Source organism: Scyliorhinus canicula, chromosome 31 (genome assembly GCF_902713615.1).
Source record: "Scyliorhinus canicula chromosome 31, sScyCan1.1, whole genome shotgun sequence".
Lineage (NCBI taxonomy): Eukaryota > Metazoa > Chordata > Chondrichthyes > Carcharhiniformes > Scyliorhinidae > Scyliorhinus > Scyliorhinus canicula.
In genome coordinates this window covers 7917841-7938974 of record NC_052176.1, presented here as the reverse complement: position 1 = coordinate 7938974, position 21134 = coordinate 7917841, and the positions used below count along the sequence as shown (strand labels likewise).

Genomic DNA, 21134 nt, shown 5'->3' with positions numbered 1-21134 from the left:
CTGACTGACCTCTTACCTTTCACTCTCACCACTGACTGACCTCTCACCTTTCACTCTTCACCTTCCGCTCACGTTCACTTTGACTCCTGACTGACCTCTCACCTTTCACTCTCTCCTGACTGACCTCTCACCTTGCACTCCCTCTCAAGACTGACCTCTCACCTTTCACTCCCTCACCTGACTGACCTCTCACCTTTCACTCCTTCTCTTGACTGACCTCTCACCTTTCACTCCCTCTCCTGACTGACATCTCACCTTTCACTCCTTCTCTTGACTGACCCCTCACCTTTCATTTCCTCGCCTGACTGACCTCTCACCTTTCTCTCCCTCTCCTGACTGACCTCTCACCTTGCACTCCTACTCCTGACTGACCTCTCACCTTTCACTCCTTCTCCTGACTGACCTCTCACCTATCGCTCCCTCTCCTGACTGACCCCTCACCTTTTACTTCCTCGCCTGACTGACCTCTCACCTATCACTCCCTCTCCTGACTGACCTCTCACCTTTCTCTCCCTCTCCTGACTGACCTCTCACCTTGCACTCCTTCTCCTGACTGACCTCTCACCTTTCACTCCTTCTCCTGACTGACCTCTCACCTATCGCTACCTCTCCCGACTGACCCCTCACCTTTCACTTCCTCGCCTGACTGACCTCTCACCTATCACTCCCTCTCCTGACTGACCTCTCAACTGAACGACTGGAAGTTTCCATCACTAATCTCCGTAATAATGACCACAAAACCGTCATTGGCTGCTGTAAAACAAAAACCCATCTGGTTCACTAATTTTAGAGAAATCTGTCATCCTTCCCCCGGTCTGCCCTAAATGTGACTCCACGCCAGGTTGACCCGAACTGCCTCTCTGCAGTGACCTAACAAGGCCCTCACTTGAAGGGGACAATTAGAGATGAGCAAGAAACGCTGCACCTAGCCCACCGACGCACCACCCCCCCCCCCCCCCCCCCCACAAAGAGAATTCTGAACGAGTTGCTGAATGAAGGTCTCTGTTAGAGCCCCACCTGCAGGCCTGGCAGGTATTGCAAGCGGAACCTTCCTTTCTGAGAAGTTGATTCGTTTCAAAGGTCTCGTCTTCCCCGCTCAGTCGAGTGACGATCCAACGGTATTTTAACATCATTCTCTCCTGGTAATCTCTTTCAGCTGTGAGCTCCGCACAGTCGCAGAGTGGGGCGTTGGTCAGGGAAGCCAATGAAACCACAACGCCAACCTCGCCGAAAATCTGCTGTCAGACAGCAGCCCAGATTTCCCTCACAGGTAAGCGTGCCGGCTAATTTCCTGGAGTTAACACCAAGCGTTCCGGCTAGGAGTGAGACTAAGCCAGGAACTCTGGGCAACTTCAGCATTCAGGCATTAATACCAGGATTAACATTGGGATAGGGCTAACGGCAGAGTACGGGATTGGACGATTCGTTTTGTTGCAATGATAACAAGAGATCACAGAACAGTAGGGTTAATGTTAGAATCATAGATTCCCTACAGTGCTGGAGGCGACGATTCACCCCATCGGGCCTGCACCAACCCTCCAACAGCACTCCCAGGTTGGCTCACTCCCCTACCCCACCCTATCCCCTCAACCCCCACCCCATAACCCCCATCCCATCCCCATAACCCCATCCCCATAACCCCCATCCCCATAACCCCCATCCCCATAACCCCACCCATCCCCATAACCCCTCCCCATCCCATAACCCCCATCCCCATAACCCCCACCCCATCCCCATAACCCCCATCCCCATAACCCCATCCCCATAACCCCACCCCATCCCCATAACCCATCCCCATAACCTCCATCCCCATAACCCCCATCCCCATAACCCCACCCCATCCCCATAACCCCCATCCCCATAACCCCCATCCCCATCCCCATAACCCCCATAACCCCACCCCATCCCCATAACCCCCATCCCATCCCCATAACCCCCATCCCTATAACCCCCATCCCCATAACCCCCATCCCCATAACCCCACCCCATCCCCATAACACCCATCCCATCCCCATAACCCCACCCCATCCCTATAACCCCCATCCCCATAACCCCCATCCCCATAACCCCCATCCCCATAACCCCACCCCATCCCCATAACCCCCATCCCCATCCCCATAACCCCCATCCCCATAACCCCACCCCATCCCCATAACCCCCATCCCCATCCCCATAACCCCACCCCATCCCTATACCCCCATCCCCATAACCCCCATCCCCATAACCCCCATCCCATAACCCCACCCCATCCCCATAACCCCCATCCCCATCCCCATAACCCCACCCCATCCCTATAACCCCCATCCCCATAAACCCCCATCCCCATACCCCCATCCCCATAACCCCCATCCCCATCCCCATAACCCCACCCCATCCCCATAACCCCACCCCATCCCTATAACCCCCAACCCCATAACCCCCATCCCCATAACCCCGCCCCATCCCCATACCCCCATCCCCATAACCCCATCCCCATAACCCCCATCCCCATAACCCCCATCCCCATAACCCCCTTCCCCATAACCCCACCCCATCCACATAATCCCCATAACCCCACCCCATCCCCATAACCCCCATCCCCATAACCCCCATCCCCATAACCCCGCCCCATCCCCATAACCCCACCCCATCCCCATAACCCCACCCCATCCCCATAACCCCACCCCATCCCCATAACCCCCACCCCATCCCCATAATCCCCATAACCCCCAACCCCATAACCCCATCCCATCCCATAACCCCCAACCCCATAACCCCACCCCATCCCCATAACCCCGCCCCATCCCCATAACCCAGAGAGTAGTGGGGGCATGGAATGCACTGCTTGTGGTAGTAGTTGAGTCAGAAAAGTTAGGGACCTTCAAGCGGCTATTAGATAGGTACTTGGATTAGGGTAGAATAATGGAGTGTAGGTTAACTTCTTAAGGGCAGCACGGTAGCATTGTGGATAGCACAATTGCTTCACAGCTCCAGGGTCCCAAGTTCGATTTCGACTTGGGTCACTGTCTGTGTGGAGTCTGCACATCCTCCCCGTGACTGCGTGGGTTTCCTCCGGGTACTCCGGTTTCCTCCCACAGTCCAAAGATGTGCAGGTTGGGTGGATTGGCCATGGAAAATTGTCCAAAATTCTATGATTAACCTAGGACAAATGTTCGGCGCAACATCGTGGGCCGAAGGGCCTGTTCTGTGCTGTATTTCTCTATAACCCCCATCCCCATAACCCCGCCCCATCCCCATAACCCCACCCCATCCCCATAACCCCCATCCCCATCCCCATAACCCCACCCCATCCCCATAACCCCACCCCATCCCCATAACCCCACCCCATCCCCATAACCCCACACTATCCCCATAACCCCACCCCATCCCCATAACCCCCATCCCCATAACCCCCATCCCCATAACCCCATCCCCATAACCCCCATCCCCATAACCCCATCCCCATAACCCCCATCCCCATAAATCCCATCCCCATAACCCCCATCCCCATAACCCCCCATCCCCATAACCCCCATCCCCATAACCCCACCCCATCCCCATAACCCCACCCCATCCCCATAACCCCACCCCATCCCCATAACCCCACCCCATCCCCATAACCCCGCCCCATCCCCATAACCCCCATCCCCATAACCCCATCCCCATAACCCCCACCCCATCCCCATAACCTCACCCCATCCCCATAACCCCATCCCCATAACCCCACCCCATCCCCATAACCCCCATCCCCATAACCCCCATCCCCATAACCCCCATCCCCATAACCCCCATCCCCATAACCCCCATCCCCATAACCCCCATCCCCATAACCTCACCCCATCCCCATAACCCCCATCCCCATAACCCCACCCCATCCCCATAACCCCCATCCCCATAACCCCCATCCCCATAGACCCCACCCCCATAACCCCCATCCCCTAACCCCCATCCCCATAACCCCCATCCCCATAACCTCACCCCATCCCCATAACCCCCATCCCCATAACCCACCCCATCCCCATAACCCCATCCCCATAACCCCCATCCCCATAACCCCCATCCCATAACCCCCATCCCATAACCCCCATCCCCCATAACCCCCATCCCCATAACCCCCACCCCATCCCCATAACCCCCATCCCCATAACCCCCCATCCCCATAACCCCCATCCCCATAGCCCCCATCCCCATAACCCCCACCCCTATCCCCATAACACCACCCCATCCCCATAACCCCACCCCATCCCCATAACCCCCATCCCCATAACCACCATCCCCATAACCCCGCCCCATCCCCATAGCCCACCCCATCCCCATAACCTCACCCCATCCCCATAACCCCCCATCCCCATAACCCCCATCCCCATAACCCCATCCCCATAACCCCCACCCCATCCCATAACCCCACCCCACCCCATAACCCCCATCCCCATAACCCCCATCCCCATAACCTCCATCCCCATAACCCCCATCCCCATAACCTCCATCCCCATAACCCCCATCCCCATAACCCCACCCCCATCCCCATAACCCCCCATCCCCATAACCCCCATCCCCATAACCCCCCACCCCATCCCCATAACCCCCATCCCCATAACCCCCATCCCCATAACCCCCATCCCCATAACCCCACCCCATCCCCATTACCCCCCACCCCATCCCCATAACCCCCATCCCCATAACCCCCATCCCCATAACCCCCACCCATCCCCATTACCCCACCCCATCCCCATTACCCCACCCCATCCCCATAACCTCACCCCATCCCCATAACCCCCATCCCCATAACCCCCATCCCCATAACCCCATCCCCATAACCCCCACCCCATCCCCATAACCCCACCCCACCCCCATAACCCCCATCCCCATAACCCCCATCCCCATAACCCCCATCCCCATAACCCCCATCCCCATAACCCCCATCCCCATAACCCTCATCCCCATAACCCCATCCCCATAACGCCACCCCATCCCCATAACCCCCATCCCCATAACCCCCATCCCCATAACCCCCCTCCCCATAACCCCCACCCCATCCCCATAACCCCCATCCCCATAACCCCCATCCCCATAGCCCCCATCCCCATCCCCATAACCCCCACCCTATCCCCATAACACCCATCCCCATCACCATAACCCCACCCCATCCCCATAACCCCCATCCCCATAACCCCCATCCCCATAACCCCGCCCCATCCCCATAGCCCCACCCCATCCCCATAACCTCACCCCATCCCCATAACCCCCATCCCCATAACCCCCATCCCCATAACCCCATCCCCATAACCCCCACCCCATCCCCATAACCTCCATCCCCATAACCCCATCCCCATAACCTCCATCCCCATAACCCCCATCCCCATAACCCCCACCCCATCCCCATAATCCCCATCCCCATAACCCCTATCCCCATAACCCCCCCCCATACCCCCCCCCCCATCCCCATAATCCCACCCCACCCCCATAACCCATCCCCATAACCCCCATCCCCATAACCCCGCCCATCCCCATAACCCATCCCCATAACCCCCACCCCATCCCCATAATCCCACCCCACCCCCATAACCCCATCCCCATAACCCCATCCCGATAACCCCCATCCCCATAACCCCACCCCATCCCATAACCCACCCCATCCCCATAACCCCACACTATCCCCATAACCCCCATCCCCATACCCCACCCCATCCCCATAACCCCACCCCATCCCCATAACCCCCATCCCCATAACCCCCATCCCCATAACCCCACCCCATCCCCATAACCCCACACTATCCCCATAACCCCCATCCCCATAACCCCCATCCCCATAACCCCCATCCCCATAACCCCCACCCCCAGCCCCATAACCCCAATCCCCATAACCCCCATCCCCATAACCCCCTCCCCATAACCCCCATCCCCATCCCCATAACCCCACCCCATCCCCATAACCCCACCCTCCCATAACCCCACCCATCCCCATAACCCCACCCATCCCCATAACCCCATCCCCATAACCCCCATCCCCAAACCCCCATCCCCATAACCCCCATCCCCATAACCCCCCCATCCCCATAACCCCCACCCCATAACCCCCATCCCTCCCCATAACCCCCATCCCCATAACCCCCATCCATCTGCCCATAACCCCCCATCCCCATAACCCCCATCCCCATAAACCCCCATCCCATAACACCCCACCCATAACCCCCATCCCATCCCCATAACCCCACCCATCCCCATAACCCACCCATCCCCATAACCCCCATCCCCATGACCCCCATCCCCATAACCCACCCCATCCCCATAACCCCATCCCCATACCCCCATCCCCATAACCCCCCCCCATAACCCCATCCCCATAACCCCTCCCCATCCCCATAACCCCCATCCCCATAACCCCCATCCCCATAACCCCCACCCCCATAACCCCACCCCCATAACCCCCATCCCCATAACCCCCATCCCCATAACCCCCATCTCCATAACCCCCATCCCCATAACCCCCATCCCCATAACCCCCATCCCCATAACCCCCATCCCCATAACCCCCATCCCCATAACCCCACCCCATCCCCATAACCCCCATCCCCATAACCCCCATCCCCATAACCCCCACCCCCATAACCCCCATCCCCATAACCCCCATCCCCATAACCCCCATCCCCATCCCCATAACCCCACCCCATCCCCATAACCCCCATCCCCATAACCCCCATCCCCATAACCCCCATCCCCATAACCCCCATCCCCATAACCCCCATCCCCATAACCCCCATCCCCATCCCCATAACCCCCATCCCCATAACCCCCATCCCCGTCTATTCCCGTCAGTTCCGTTAGCCAGCCTTTGGTTTTTGACTCAGTGTAAGTTGTAACGTTCACCGTCTTTGCCTTGTGCCTTTCCCTAGACCTCGGTTGGGATCACTGGATAGTCTACCCGGAGCAAATTACTTACGTGGCGTGTGCCAGCTGCAGGCACGCCCGGGATGTGGTATCGCCTCGCTGTCCCCAGGACCGTCCCTCCTCGCGATCGAAAGCTCCCAGGGTAAGTGCCGGCTCCGTGTAGGATGGAGGAGGGGGTGGGAGGAAGCATGGCGGGGTGGTGGGTAGGGGTGCGTCCTGTGCTGTACCCTTAGGTACGAGCTTCGGGGGTGGAGGGGGCACCCTCGCTGCCCTGACGGGGGCCATGTCAGGGACAGAAGGCCAGGGAGGGGGTGACAATTCTGGAAGCTAGGGGGTGGCACCCTGTCTGACCTGGTACGTCGTTTCCAGATGTGTTGCAACTCGCCCCGTGCCCCAGATGTTTGTTTCTCCATCCTCACCTCCCTGATGTGATTCTGCCTCTGCAATAATGCTCCCAGATGTGTGTGCCATACGTCCTGTGCAGAGGTATGAAGAATCGAACATTACAGCGCAGTACAGGCCCTTCGGCCCTCGATGTTGCGCCGACCTGTGAAACCCCTCTAAAGCCCATCTACACTATTCCCTTATCATCCATATGTTTATTCAATGACCATTTAAATGCGCTTAATGTTGGCGAGTCCACTATTGTTGCAGGCAGGGCATTCCACGCCCTTACTACTCTCTGAGTAAAGAACCTACCTCTGACATCTGCCCTATATCTATCTCCCTTCAATTTAAAGCTATGTCCCCTCGTGCTGGACATCACCATCCGAGGAAAAAGGCTCTCACTGTCCACCCTATCTAATCCTCTGATCATCTTAAATGCCTCAATCAAATCACCTCATAACCTTCTTCTCTCTAACGAAAATTCCCTCAGCCTTTCCTCATAAGACCTTCCCTCCATACCAGGCAACATCCTGGTAAATCTCCTCTGCACCCTTTCTAATGCTTCCACATCTTTCCTATAATGCGGTGACCAGAACTGTACGCAATACTCCAAATGCAGCCGCACCAGAGTTTTGTACAGCTGCAACATGACCACATGTAGCACGGTAGCATGGTGGTTAGCATAATTGCTTCACAGCTCCAGGGTCCCAGGTTCGATTCCCGACTGGGTCACTGTCTGTGTGGAGTCTGCACGTCCTCCCCGTGTGTGCGTGGGTTTCCTCCGGGTGCTCCGGTTTCCTCCCACAGTCCAAAGATGTGCGGGTTAGGTGGATTGGCCATGCTAAATTGCCCGTAGTATCGTAAAAAGTAAGGTTAAGGGGGGGGTTGTTGGGGGTATAGGGTGGATACGTGGGTTTGAGTAGGGTGATCATCGCTTGGCACAACATCGAGGGCCGAAGGGCCTGTTCTGTACTGTGCTGTACTGTTCTATGTTCTATGACTCCGAAACTCAATCCCTCTACCAATAAAAGCTAACACACCATAGGCCTTCTTAACAACCCTATCAACCTGGATGGCAACTTTCAGGGATCTATGTACATGGACACCGAGATCTCTCTGCTCATCCACACTACCAAGAATCTTACCATTAGCCAAATATTCCGCATTACTGTTATTCTTTCCAAAATGAATCACCTCACATTTTTCTACATTAAACTCCATTTGCCACTTCTCCGCCCAGCTCTGCAGCGTATTTATGTCCCTCTGCAACCTGATACTAAACCTGCCAAATACGTTTCTATACCTATCTCCCTTCTATCTGCGTACATGCTTCAATGAAAGCCCCCCCCCCCCCCCCCCACGGCCAGGCCATGCCATCCGCCTTTTGTTCTCAAGGTTGACGCACCTTGTTGCAATCTCTCCCAGCTACGCTTTAATATTGAGCACACGCTCCCTCTAGTTAGGTCAGATGAAACGGCAAACAAAATTCAGTCATCGGATCCCGAGAGTGCTGAAGGAGGCCATTCGGCCCATCGTATCTGCACCGGCCCTCTGAAAGAGCCCCCTGCCGAGGGCCGATCACCCGCCTTATCCCCGTAAACCCACCTAACCTTTTGGACACTAAGGGGCAATTTAGCATGGCCGATCCACCTAACTGGCACATCTTTGGACTGTGGGAGGAAACCGGAGCACCCGGAGGAAACCCACGCAGACACGGGGGGAGAACGTTGCACAGTGTGACACAAGGCCGGAATCGAACCCGGGTCTCCGACGCTGCGATGCAGCGGTGCTAACCGCTCCGCCACCCAAGACACGAGTCGTCTTTCCTCTCAGGCACTTCCAGACTTACTGAAGTCCAGCTGTTATTGTTCCAGATTCCAGCATACTCCATATGTTGTTTATTTCGGTTTCGATACCTGTTCCCTGATATGCAATTCCGTTAACGCTCCCGAACGTTTCCCTATTCCGGCTGTGTTTTTAATGCAGTGTTTCCAACATCATCTTGATCCGATACCGCCCCCCAACACCACACTCCTCCCCTCCCACTCCTCCAGGTTCTAAATGTTCCACAGCCCTCGGGTGTAAATAAAAGAAGTTGCACAATTACAGGCATGTAAATATTTCCCTTTCACTCCCTCAACACAGAGTCGGTTGTTGATCTTTGTTGTCAAAGAGGTCCATGGCCTCAATCCCTCTCCCCTCACCTCCACAGCCCCCCCTCGCCCCCAGAACCTCCAACCCTCTGAGATCTCTACACTGCTCCCCACACCCCCCACCCCACTCCCCCCACCACCCCCCCACCACCCCCCACCCACCCACCACCCCCCACCCACCCCACCACCCCCCACCCTCCACCAGCCCCCACCCCCCCCCACCCCCACCCCCCCCCACCCTCCACCACCCCCCACCCCCCCACCACACCCCACCCACCCCACCACCCCCCACCCTCCACCACCCCACCACCCCCACCCCCCCTCCCCCCACCACCCCCCACCCCCCCACCACCCCACCATCCCCCACCCCACTCCCCCACCACCCCCACCCCCCCCACCACCCCCCACCCACCCCACCACCCCCCACCCCCACCCCCTACCCTCCATTCCAGCCTCTTGAACAGTCCAGATTTTAACCCCTCCACATTGGCGGCCGAGGCCTTCGGGGGAGGGGGGTGGGGGGGGGGGGGCTGGAGTTCCCTCCCTATACCTCTCTCTCTGTCTCTGTCTCTGTCTCTCTCTCTCTGTCTCTCTCTCCTCTCCCGCTCTCTCTCTCCCTCTCTCTGTCTCTCTCCCTGTTTCTTTCTCTCTCGCTCTCTCTCCCTCTTTATTTCTCTCTCCCTCTCTCTGTCTCTCTCCTTCTCCCTCTCTCTCTCACTCTCTCTCTCCCTCCTTCTTTCTCTCTCTCTCTCTTTCTTTCTCTCTCCCTCCTTCTTCTCTCTCTCTCTCTTTCTTTCTCTCTCCCTCTGTCTTCTCTCTCTCTCTCTCTCTCTCTCTCTCTCCCTCCTTCTTTCTCTCTCTCTCTTTCTTTGTCTCACTCTCTGTCTGTCTCTCTCTCTCCCTCCCTCTCTCTCTCCCCCTCCTCTCAGATGTTTGCCACCACCCGTACCGACATCTCTCCCGATGTGTCTCAGTGTCAGATTTTGTCCGATTACCCCTCCTGCGGAGGCAGATTACTGCCTTGAAAGGCGCTACGCAAATGCAAGTTACCAGCGTTGAACATCCCTGTGGCGAGTGTTGGTGAATGTGGTGACAGTGGCAGCACTGCGGGCACAGGTCAGACAATCGCTTGCGAGCTCCTCGGCAGACTCACACAGTGCGGAACAGGCCCTTCGGCCCATCCGGGTCAGCACCGACACATGAAAAACAGCTGATCTGCCCCCTAATCCCATTTGCCAGCTCTTGGCCCACGGCCTTGAACTCTAGGCCGTGCCAAGTGCTCATCCAGGTACTTTTGAAAGGATGTGAGGCCTCTAATACCCTCCCAGGGCAGTGCGCTCCAGACCCTCACCACCCTCTGGGTAACAAGGTTTATCCCAAAACCTCCCACCCCCCCCTCACCTCGTCAACGGTTATTTTGCGACTCCGCGCACTGACCATCCCTCACCTTCCGATGTGTCAGCCTGACCTTGCTTCGTCGTCTCGACCCGATTCTGCTTGAAAGCCTCTGCTCCGTAGAAGTGGCGATCCTTTCAAATCTCTCGACGTTCTTCGTCCAGCTGCCATTCGTGTACGCCAGCCCCCCCCCCCCTCCCTCCCTCTCCTCCCCCCTGGCCAGAGATCTCGGATTGACTACTGTCTCTTCCTCGGTCAGGAGCTGGAGCCTGCGCAAGGGGTCAGAAACCGGCCAATCATCAGTGCTGGAGGGTGGAATTTGCAGAGATTAAATGCACTGAGAGAGCTTCGCACTTGGAACTTGCTTGTTTGCTTATTTACAGTTTAATTGGCTGCGAGCCACGTCCTTCTGTCAAAGCAATGTGCTCCCAATGACCATTCGATCTTTCTTGTGGAAACCCCGCCCACCCCAGTGGAGAATCTCTGCCCCCCCCACGCTCCAGGATGTACACATGACAGCAGGACATAATAATAATCTTTATTATTGTCACAAGTACACAGAACATAGAACTGTACAGCACAGTACAGGCCCTTCGGCCTACGATGTTGTGCCGAACTAGAACATAGAACTGTACAGCACAGTACAGGCCCTTCGGCCTACGATGTTGTGCCGAACTAGAACATAGAACTGTACAGCACAGTACAGGCCCTTCGGCCTACGATGTTGTGCCGAACTAGAACATAGAACTGTACAGCACAGTACAGGCCCTTCGGCCCACGATGTTGTGCCGAACTAGTCTGAAACCAAGAACAAATCAACCTACTCCCAATCATTCTAGTGCACTCCATCTGCCTATCCAATTACCGCTTCCTAATGTGTCCGACTCCACTACCATAGCTGGGAGTGCGTTTCACGCCCCAACCACTCTCTGAGTAAAGAACCTACCTCTGATATCCCTCCGATATCTTCCACCCCGAACCTTATAGTTGTGCCCCCTTGTAACAGCTACATCCACCCGAGGAAAAAGTCGCTGAACGTCCACTCTATCTATCCCTCTCATCATCTTATACACCTCAATTAAGTCACCTCTCATCCCCCTCCGCTCCAATGAGAAAAGCCCTAGCTCGCTCAACCTTTCCTCATAAGACCTACCCTCCAAACCAGGCGGCCCGCGTTTCTCCGAGCGGCGTGTCGCAAAATCGGACACGCCATTTTCGGGGGGAGGTGGGAGAATAGCGGGAGGTGCGGGAGCGGACCTCCCGCTATTCTCCCACCCACTGTGGTGGCGGAGAATCGCGCCCTTTGTCTTCTGCCTCTTAACTTAAATCTATCCCTCTCTGATTATTGAGCCCTCTATTAATAGAAAAAGTGCCTTCCTAGCCGCCCAATCTATCCCCCTCATCATCCTCTACCCCTCTAGCAGGTTCCCTTCTCAACCTTCACTGTCCAAGGCAAACAGCCCCAGCTTATTCAATCTCCTCATAGCTCAGGCAGCATTCTGGCAAATCTCCTCTGCGCCCTCTCCCCATCCTCCCTATCATGTGGTGACCAGAACTGCCCGCAGTACCCCAATTGTGGCCTAGCCCGTGTTTTGTACAGTTCCAGCCTGACCTCCCTGCTCTTGTATTCGATTCCTTGGCTAATAAACACATAGCCTCCCGAACCAGCTTGCCTACTGTGGTGATATGCATCACTGTAAATACACAAGGGGGTTAATGTAAATACACTACAATTAAGTAAACACTAGAGGGAGCACCGGAGATGTCATGACACACAGACATACAGCTAATGAACACATAGAATAGGACACGGCCAATGGACAGTCAAGACATCCAGAGGTGACTCTACCACAAGGGGGCATTACACAACCCATATATAAGGACGGGGCACACATGCTCTGTCTCTTTCCACAGGTGACACTTGGAGAGTAGGACAGGGGCAGATCAGAAGCATCACACCCACCACGTGGCTTAGAACAGACTGGTTAGTTAGACTGAGATACAATAGCAAGATTAGCAGGAGAGTCGAACTCGTAGAGAACTGTGCTAATGGTTCAATAAATCACATTCAACTTACTTCAAAGTCTGGAGGATCTTTTGGTCAAAGCTGCATCGAGTTGCAGCCTGTGTTATCCCAGAGTACATAACACAGCACCCACCTGCCCAGCCACTTTTTGGAAGTGTAGTCCCAGTCGTCACGTCGGACAATGCAGCAGCCGATTTGTACACAGCAAGATCCCACAGGCAGCAATGCGGTAATACCCAGATTGTTTGTTTAAATGATGTTGGGTAAAGGACACCTCATCCGTAGTATTCCAAAAGCGACCCTGGGAGCTTTTACATCCGAGTTTAATATGTCTCGGCCAGGGGGCGAATGTGCACAGATGTGTGATGGTTTCTGTGCGCTAGCTCTCCCAGATGTGGTATTCCGTCGGTGCAGAATTCATCCCAGCTGACTTATTCTGTCCCTCCGCTGATACCTCCCAATGTGTCATTCTCTCTGTCTGTTTTCCTCGCTGTGTGGCTCTCTCAATGCACCAATACTTCCCAGCTGTGCGTGACTGCACAGCAACTAACACGTCCAGATGTGCGGCTCTGTCTGTGCAGTGATGGGCACAGGTACTGCTCTATAGACGCACTGATCTTCCCAAATTTGATGGGGACAGTGTAGAGGGAGCTTTACTCTGTATCTAACCCAGTGCTGTACCTGTCCTGGGAGTGTTTGATGGGGACAGTGCAGAGGGAGCTTTACTCTGTATCTAACCCCGTGCTGTACCTGTCCTGGGAGTGTTTGATGGGGACAGTGTAGAGGGAGCTTTACTCTGTATCTAACCCCGTGCTGTACCTGTCCTGGGAGTGTTTGATGGGGACAGTGTAGAGGGAGCTTTACTCTGTATCGAACCCCGTGCTGTACCTGTCCTGGGAGTGTTTGATGGGGAGCCAATCAAACATATTGAGTATTGAGCCCATTCAGCCCTTTCTGACATTTAATGAGCTCCCAGGACAGAATCAAGACCCCACAGCCTTTGAGGGCATAGTGGTTAGCGCAATTGCTTCAGAGCTCCAGGGTCCCAGGTTCGGTCCCCGGCTGGGTCACTGTCTGTGCGGAGTCTGCACGTTCTCCCCGTATGTGTGTGGGTTTCCTCCGGTTTCCTCCCACAATCCAAAGATGTGCGGGTTAGGTGGATTGGCCGCGCTAAATTGCCCTTAGTGTCCGGAAAATGTTAGGTTGGGGTTGCGATAAAGCTCCTGTACAACGCTCCCATGGCGAGTGTACAGACCAACAATACCAACTCCCAATACTTCCAGCTGCACAGGGGCACCAGACAAGGATGCCCACTGTCCCCGCTGCTGTTCGCACTAGCAATTGAACCGCTAGCAATCGCGCTCAGGGCAGCAAAAAATTGGAGGGGGATCCGAAGGGGAGGTAGAGAGCACAGAGTCTCACTCTATGCGGATGATCTGCTCCTCTATATCTCGGACCCACAAAGCAGCATGGACGGAATCATCGCGCTCCTGAAAGAGTTTGGAGCCTTCTCGGGCTACAAACTCAACATGAGCAAAAGTGAGATCTTCCCAGTACACCCGCAAGGGGGGGGGGGGGGGGGGGGGCACTAAAGGGGCTGCCGTTCAATCAAGCCCGACATAAATTCCGCTACCTGGGGATCCAAATAGCCCATGACTGGAAAGGGATCCACAAATGGAACCTCACCAGCCTGACGGAGGAAGTTAAAAAGGACCTGCAAAGATGGAACACACTCCCACTCTCCCTCGCGGGGAGAGTTCAGACGATCAAAATGAACGTACTGCCCAGGTTCCTCTTCCTGTTTAGATCCATTCCGATCTACATCCCCAAGGCCTTTTTCAAAGCGCTGGACAAACTCATCATGGCGTTCGTATGGGGGGGTAAAAATGCTAGGATCCCAAAGAAGGTCTTACAAAAAACAAAAACCAGGGGAGGGCTAGCCCTCCCGAATCTACAATTCTACCACTGGGCAGCAACAGCCGAGCGAGTAAGGGGATGGATCCAGGAGCCAGAGGCTGAGTGGGTGCGTGCGGAGGAGGCCTCCTGCGTGGGAACCTCCCTCCGGGCCCTCGCCACGGCAGCACTCCCATCCCCACCCAAAAAACACTCCAGCAGCCCAGTGGTGACAGCCACCCTCCAATCCTGGAACCAACTGCGGCAGCAACTTGGCCTGACCAAAATGTCGAACAGGGCTCCCATCTGCAACAACCATAGGTTCACACCAGCACTGACTGACGCCACCTTCAAAAGGTGGAGGCAGGACGGGGGGACACTGACAGTCAGGGACCTATACACGGACGACAGGATCGCAACACTGGACGAACTGACAGAGAAATTTCAGCTAGCTGGGGGGAACGAGCTACGGTACCTGCAGCTCAAAAACTTCCTACGAAAGGAGACAAGGACGTACCCACAACCGCCACGACAGACACTACTGGAAGACCTACTGGACGCAAGTATCCTAGAGAAAGGGAACTGTAGTGACATGTATGACCGACTGGTAGATAGGGACGACACCGTACTGGACGCAACAAGAAGGAAATGGGAGGACGACCTGGGGATGGAGATAGGGTGGGGACTCTGGAGCGAAGCACTGCATAGGGTCAACTCCACCTCCACGTGCGCAAGGCTCAGCCTGACGCAACTAAAAGTGGTACATAGAGCCCACTTAACAAGAACCCGTATGAGTAGGTTCTTCCCGGAGGTGGAAGACAGATGTGAACGGTGCCAACGAGGCCCGGCCAACCACGCCCACATGTTCTGGTCTTGCCCCAGACTCGTGGAGTACTGGACAGCCTTCTTCGAGGTTATGTCCAAAGTGGTGGGAGTGAGGGTGGAGCCATGCCCGATAGTGGCGGTCTTCGGGGTTTCAGAACAGCCAGATCTATTCCTGGGGAGGAGGGCGGACGCCCTTGCCTTTGCCTCCCTGATCGCCCGCCGTAGAATCCTGTTTGGCTGGCGGTCAGCAGCACCACCCAGAGCTGCGGACTGGCTGTCCGACCTCTCGGAATCTCTCCAAATGGAGAAAATCAAATTTGCCATCCGAGGGTCGGACGACGGCTTCCACAGAACGTGGGAGCCATTCATGCAACTGTTCCGGGACCTGTTTGTGGCCAATGTACAAGAGGAAGAATAGTCGGGGGAAGGTAGCGGGAGGGGGGGGGGGCTACAGGTTCGGTACGGGGGTTCGATGGCTAGCTAAGGCCCAAAACCAAACTAAATAAACATGTTGAGGGGGGGGGGGGCGGGGGCAGTTACTACTACGAAGATGCTTACCTGTAAATATGTATGTTAATTTTTGCGTGTTTGTTTGTTTTTTTTTGTTCTTTTTCTCTCCTAACAATTTGTAATTTGTTCAATATAAAATATGAAAACTGAATAAAAACATTTATAAAAAAAAAAGGTTGGGGTTGCGGGAATAGGGTAGATACATGGGCTTGAGTGGGTTGCTCTTTGTAAGGGCCGGTGCAGACTCGATGGGCCGAATGGCCTTCTTCTGCACTGTAAATTCTATGAATACTGTTGAAGAAAAATCCAGCCAGTTTCAAGTTTTCAATTAACCCTCAAACCTCAAACCCAACAGCTTTTTGGGAGGAAAGGTTCCGGATTCCCACTTCCCTGGGTGTGAGGTAGTGCCTCCTGATCTCATCCCCCAATGCCCTGGCTCTAATTTTAAGATTCCTTTATTTTGTATTTGTTTTAATTTTTCCAATTAAGGGGCAATTTAGCTTGGCCAACCAATCGTCTGCAGGGCCAGGCAGCGGGCGACCAAAACGGGGTTCGTCCAACCAGACTGCCCGTTTCCCGCGGCTACATTCACAGCCGGCTGTCCCTGGAAAGGGTGCATGCGGTGTCCACGGGCACCATCAAGGCCTACCATGCACCATAGGGGTTGGGGTGCTTTATTGGTCCGTTTGATTGTACTCTTCTTTGATGTTTTTAAGTTTCCGTGGATCTTTGTTACGTTCGCACAGTGCCCCTGATAGGAGGGGGCCCTTTATTGTTTTGGACCTCAGTTTGTTTCCTCTCTTCTGCTTTGTTGGTGGACCTCAATCGAGTGGCCAAACCACCTACCCGGCACATCTTTAGGCTGTGGGGGCTGAGACCCACACAGACACGGGGAGAATGTGCAATCTCCACACGGGCAGTGATCGGGATCAAACCGGGGTCCTTAGCGCCGTGAGGCAACAGTGTCACCCCCCCGTAGACCTCTCTGAGGTGATTTGAACGACGGTATCTGTAACGAAGCCACATTTGAACACGTGCGTAAACCTCATTCTGAGCGGCGTTCTCCTTCTCGTGTCTCCACAGAGAAGCTGCTGTAAGGCAGTGAAGACGGCGTGGATCCCAATCGTCTACGTGGACGAAGACCTCTCGTTGGTCACGAGTAACATCCCCCTGACTGAAGAATGTGGCTGGTAGACAACAGGAAGGAGTCGCGAGATTCCCTCCCACCCACCCCCATCGGAGATGGTCTCTCCGATTCACATTTAACAAACACCTATTGCAAATATCTGAATTCGGATCATCGAGATCACACATGGACATTGAGAAAACTATTTTTCCGGTCGGTTTCTGGCGGCATTGCGGATGAGGAATGTGCATATTCAGAGGAGGGAAAGTTGGTGATGGGAATGGAGGATTTTTTGTTTTTTTAATTCTGACTGTGGGTGGGAATGGGGTAATGTGGGGCTGGGTCGATGTGGGGGGAATGGGGTAATGTGGGGCTGGGTTGATGTGAGGGGAATGGGGTAATGTGGGGCTGGGTCGATGTGGGGGGAATGGGGTAATGTGGGGCTGGGTTGATGTGAGGGGAATGGGGTAATGTGGGGCTGGGTCGATGTGGGGGGAATGGGGTAATGTGAGGCTGGGTTGATGTGAGGGGAATGGGGTAATGTGGGGCTGGGTTGATGTGAGGGGAATGGGGTAATGTGGGGCTGGGTCGTTGTGGGGGAGGGGGGGGGGAAGTGTGTTGGGTCAATGTAGGGGGAGCGGGTAGGGTCAATGTAGGGGGAGCGGGTAGGGTCAATGTAGGGGGAGCAGGGCTGTTCAGTGCGGGTGAATGATGTCAATGGCTATCTACGAGATTTATTAAGATAACTGTTCATTTTCGGAATACAATTCTTTTATGAGCTGAAGTCTGGAAGCAGAATTAATTGTGTGTATTTTGGGAAGGGATTTGGGAACATGCAGTTTGAACCTCACGTCAAAGTTTGATGCCCATCAGCCTCTCTTCCTTTATCCATTGGTCTCTTCATTACCCCGCCTGTCGCTCGCACTCCCCCGCCTGTCGCTCGCACTCCCCCGCCTGTCGCTCGCACTCCCCCGCCTGTCGCTCGCACTCCCCCGCCTGTCGCTCGCACTCCCCCGCACACTCCCTCATCCACAGAACGGCCCACAAACCTGGAGCCTTTGTTACGCCCGACAAGAGACCTCCCCCACCCTCAATGCAGGCTCTGCCCCGGCCTAGCTGGAGAGGGCCTTTCCCCAATAGTCCCACCAACATCACAGTGCGTTCAGACGCCAGCAGATCGATTGCACCTCCGTAGGGACAGCCCCAAATGCAACAAAGGGTGGGAGGGTGGAGCACAATCAGAAGGCCCATTTATACTCCAGTGGCCCTCTTGACCTGCCTGCCTTTCCTCCCCACCTGGCTTCTACTCACTCCCTCCCAAACACCCCAATCCACACCCCATCGAGATCCCAGTCCCACCCCCCGAGACAATCCACCCCCCCCCCCCCCCCGAGACCCCAATCCAACCCCCCCACCAAGACCGCAATCCACCCCCCCCCCGAGACCCCAATCCAACCCCCAATCCTCCCCCCATCATGACCCCAATCCAACCCCACCCCACCCCCACACCCCGAGACAACAATCCACCACCCCCATCGAGACCCCAATCCTCCACCCCTCCCCGAGAACCAATCATCTCCCCATTGAGACCCCAATCCACACACCCCTCCCAATCACCCCAATCCACGCCCCATCGAGATCCCAGTCCCACCCCCCGAGACAATCCACCCCCCCATCGAGACCCCAATCCACCCCCCATCGAGACCCCAATCCAACCCCCATCGAGACCCCAATCCACCCCCCATCCAGACCCCAATCCACCCCATCGAGACCCCAATCCACCCCCCATCGAGACCCCAATCCACCCCCCATCGAGACCCCAATCCACCCCCCGAGACCCCAATCCACCCCATCGAGACCCCAATCCACCCCCCATCGAGACCCCAATCTACCCCATCGAGACCCCAATCCACCCATCGAGACCCCAATCCACCCCCCATCGAGACCCCAATCCACCTCCCCATCGAGACCCCAATCCACCCCCCCATCGAGACCCCAATCCACCCCCCCCATCGAGACCCCAATCCACCCCCCGAGACCCCAATCCACCCCCCATCAAGACCCCAATTCACCCCCTATCGAGACCCCAATCCACCCATCGAGACCCCAATCCACCCCCCATCGAGACCCCAATCCACCCCCCCATCGAGACCCCAATCCACCTCCCCATCGAGACCCCAATCCACCCCCCCATCGAGACCCCAATCCACCTCCCCATCGAGACCCCAATCCACCCCCCCATCGAGACCCCAATCCACCCCCCCATCGAGACCCCAATCCACCTCCCCATCGAGACCCCAATCCACCTCCCCATCGAGACCCCAACCCACCCCCCCATCGAGACCCCAATCCACCTCCCCATCGAGACCCCAATCCACCTCCCCAATCGAGACCCCAATCCACCCCCCCATCGAGACCCCAATCCACCCCCCCATCGAGACCCCAATCCACCCCCCATCGAGACCCCAATCCACCCCCGAGACCCCAATCCACCCCCCCCATCGAGACCCCAATCCACCCCCGAGACCCCAATCCACCCCCCATCGAGACCCCAACCCACCCCCCCCCCCCGAGACCCCAAACCACCCCCCATCGAGACCCCAATCCACCCATCGAGACAACAATCCATCCCCCCCCCCCTCCGAGACCCAATCCACCCCCTATCGAGACCCCAATCCATCCCCCCATCGAGACCCCAATCCACGCCCCATCGAGACCCCAATCCACCCCCCCCCCCGAGACCCCAATCCACCCCCCCCCCGAGACCCCAATCCACCCCCCCCAATCGAGACCCCAACCCACCCCATTGAGACCCCAATCCACCTCCCCATCGAGACCCCAATCCACCCCCCCATCGAGACCCCAATCCACCCCCCATCGAGACCCCAATCCACCCCCCCATCGAGACCCCAACCCACCCCATCGAGACCCCAACCCACCCCATCGAGACCCCAATCCACCCCCGAGACCCCAATCCACCCCCCATCGAGACCCCAACCCACCCACCCCCCGAGACCCCAATCCACCCCCCATCGAGACCCCAATTCACAGCTTCGCGGGTGGCTGAATCAGGCCAGGAGAAGTGATAAAGTTCCAGTAAGCAAAGGGAATTCTCCCACTCAATCCCCAGTGTTGCCATTCATTGGAAGCGGCCCATTGGATGGGAGATGGTACTGCAGACGTCACGTGTTCCCACTGCGGGCTCGCCTGGACAAGGGCTGACAGTGAGGGCCTGGCCCAATCAGACTTTCACTGGGTGCTGCACTTCAGTTGGGCTGGTGGTGCCTCTCGGCGACATGAGGACGTATAAAACCCGAGAGGAGTCTACCATTCGGCCCATCAACCCTGCTTCGCCATGGAAGAACGTGCAGACTCCTGTGTGTCACCCAAGGCTGGAATCGAGCCCGGGTCCCTGGCGCTGCTAACCACTGAGCCACCCATCCTGGTGAATCGTCTCTGAACCACCTCCAGTTAAACAATATCGTTCCTTAAAACGGTTCACGGTGCTCCAGACGTGCTCACACCAGTCCCCTGTACAGTTGCGACAAGGCTCCCATACTTCAAAAGAAATTATACCCGATTTTACGTCCCCTCTCTTCCTGCCAGCTCTCCAAACTCTCACACATTTTCTGACCTCACACCGCAATCAATTCGCTTCAGAAGATAAATGAAGCCCACGCAGGAAGTGAATCGGAGATGGTTTCCCCGAATACCGTAACGCGGCCCAACCCGGAGGCTCAAACTGGGATTCTTTTGAAAATTATTTCCCCCACAACGTTCACAGCTGATGGCTCCCTCCCGAACCGCTCATGTTACATTTCTCGACATCAGAGAATTCTTAACAGTGCAGGAGGCCATTCGGCCCATCGAGTCTGCATCAATCCTCTGAAAGAACACACAGCCGAGGCCCCACTCCCCCCCACGGTATCTCTGTGCACAACCTAACCTGCAC

General features: G+C 55.9%; 1 protein-coding gene across 1 annotated transcript in view; it reads left to right on the top strand.

The window, feature by feature from the left end:
* The window catches only part of gsdf (gonadal somatic cell derived factor), a 45289-nt gene extending 27792 nt beyond the window's left edge, over nucleotides 1-17497 (top strand). Inside the window, exons 2-4 of the mRNA XM_038787356.1 lie at nucleotides 1151-1270; nucleotides 6873-7009; nucleotides 17140-17497. Of these exons, the coding sequence (XP_038643284.1) occupies nucleotides 1151-1270; nucleotides 6873-7009; nucleotides 17140-17250 (368 nt within the window). The 3' untranslated portion in view covers nucleotides 17251-17497. The remainder of the gene's footprint in view (nucleotides 1-1150; nucleotides 1271-6872; nucleotides 7010-17139) is intronic.
* The last annotated feature ends 3637 nt before the right edge of the window (nucleotides 17498-21134 follow it).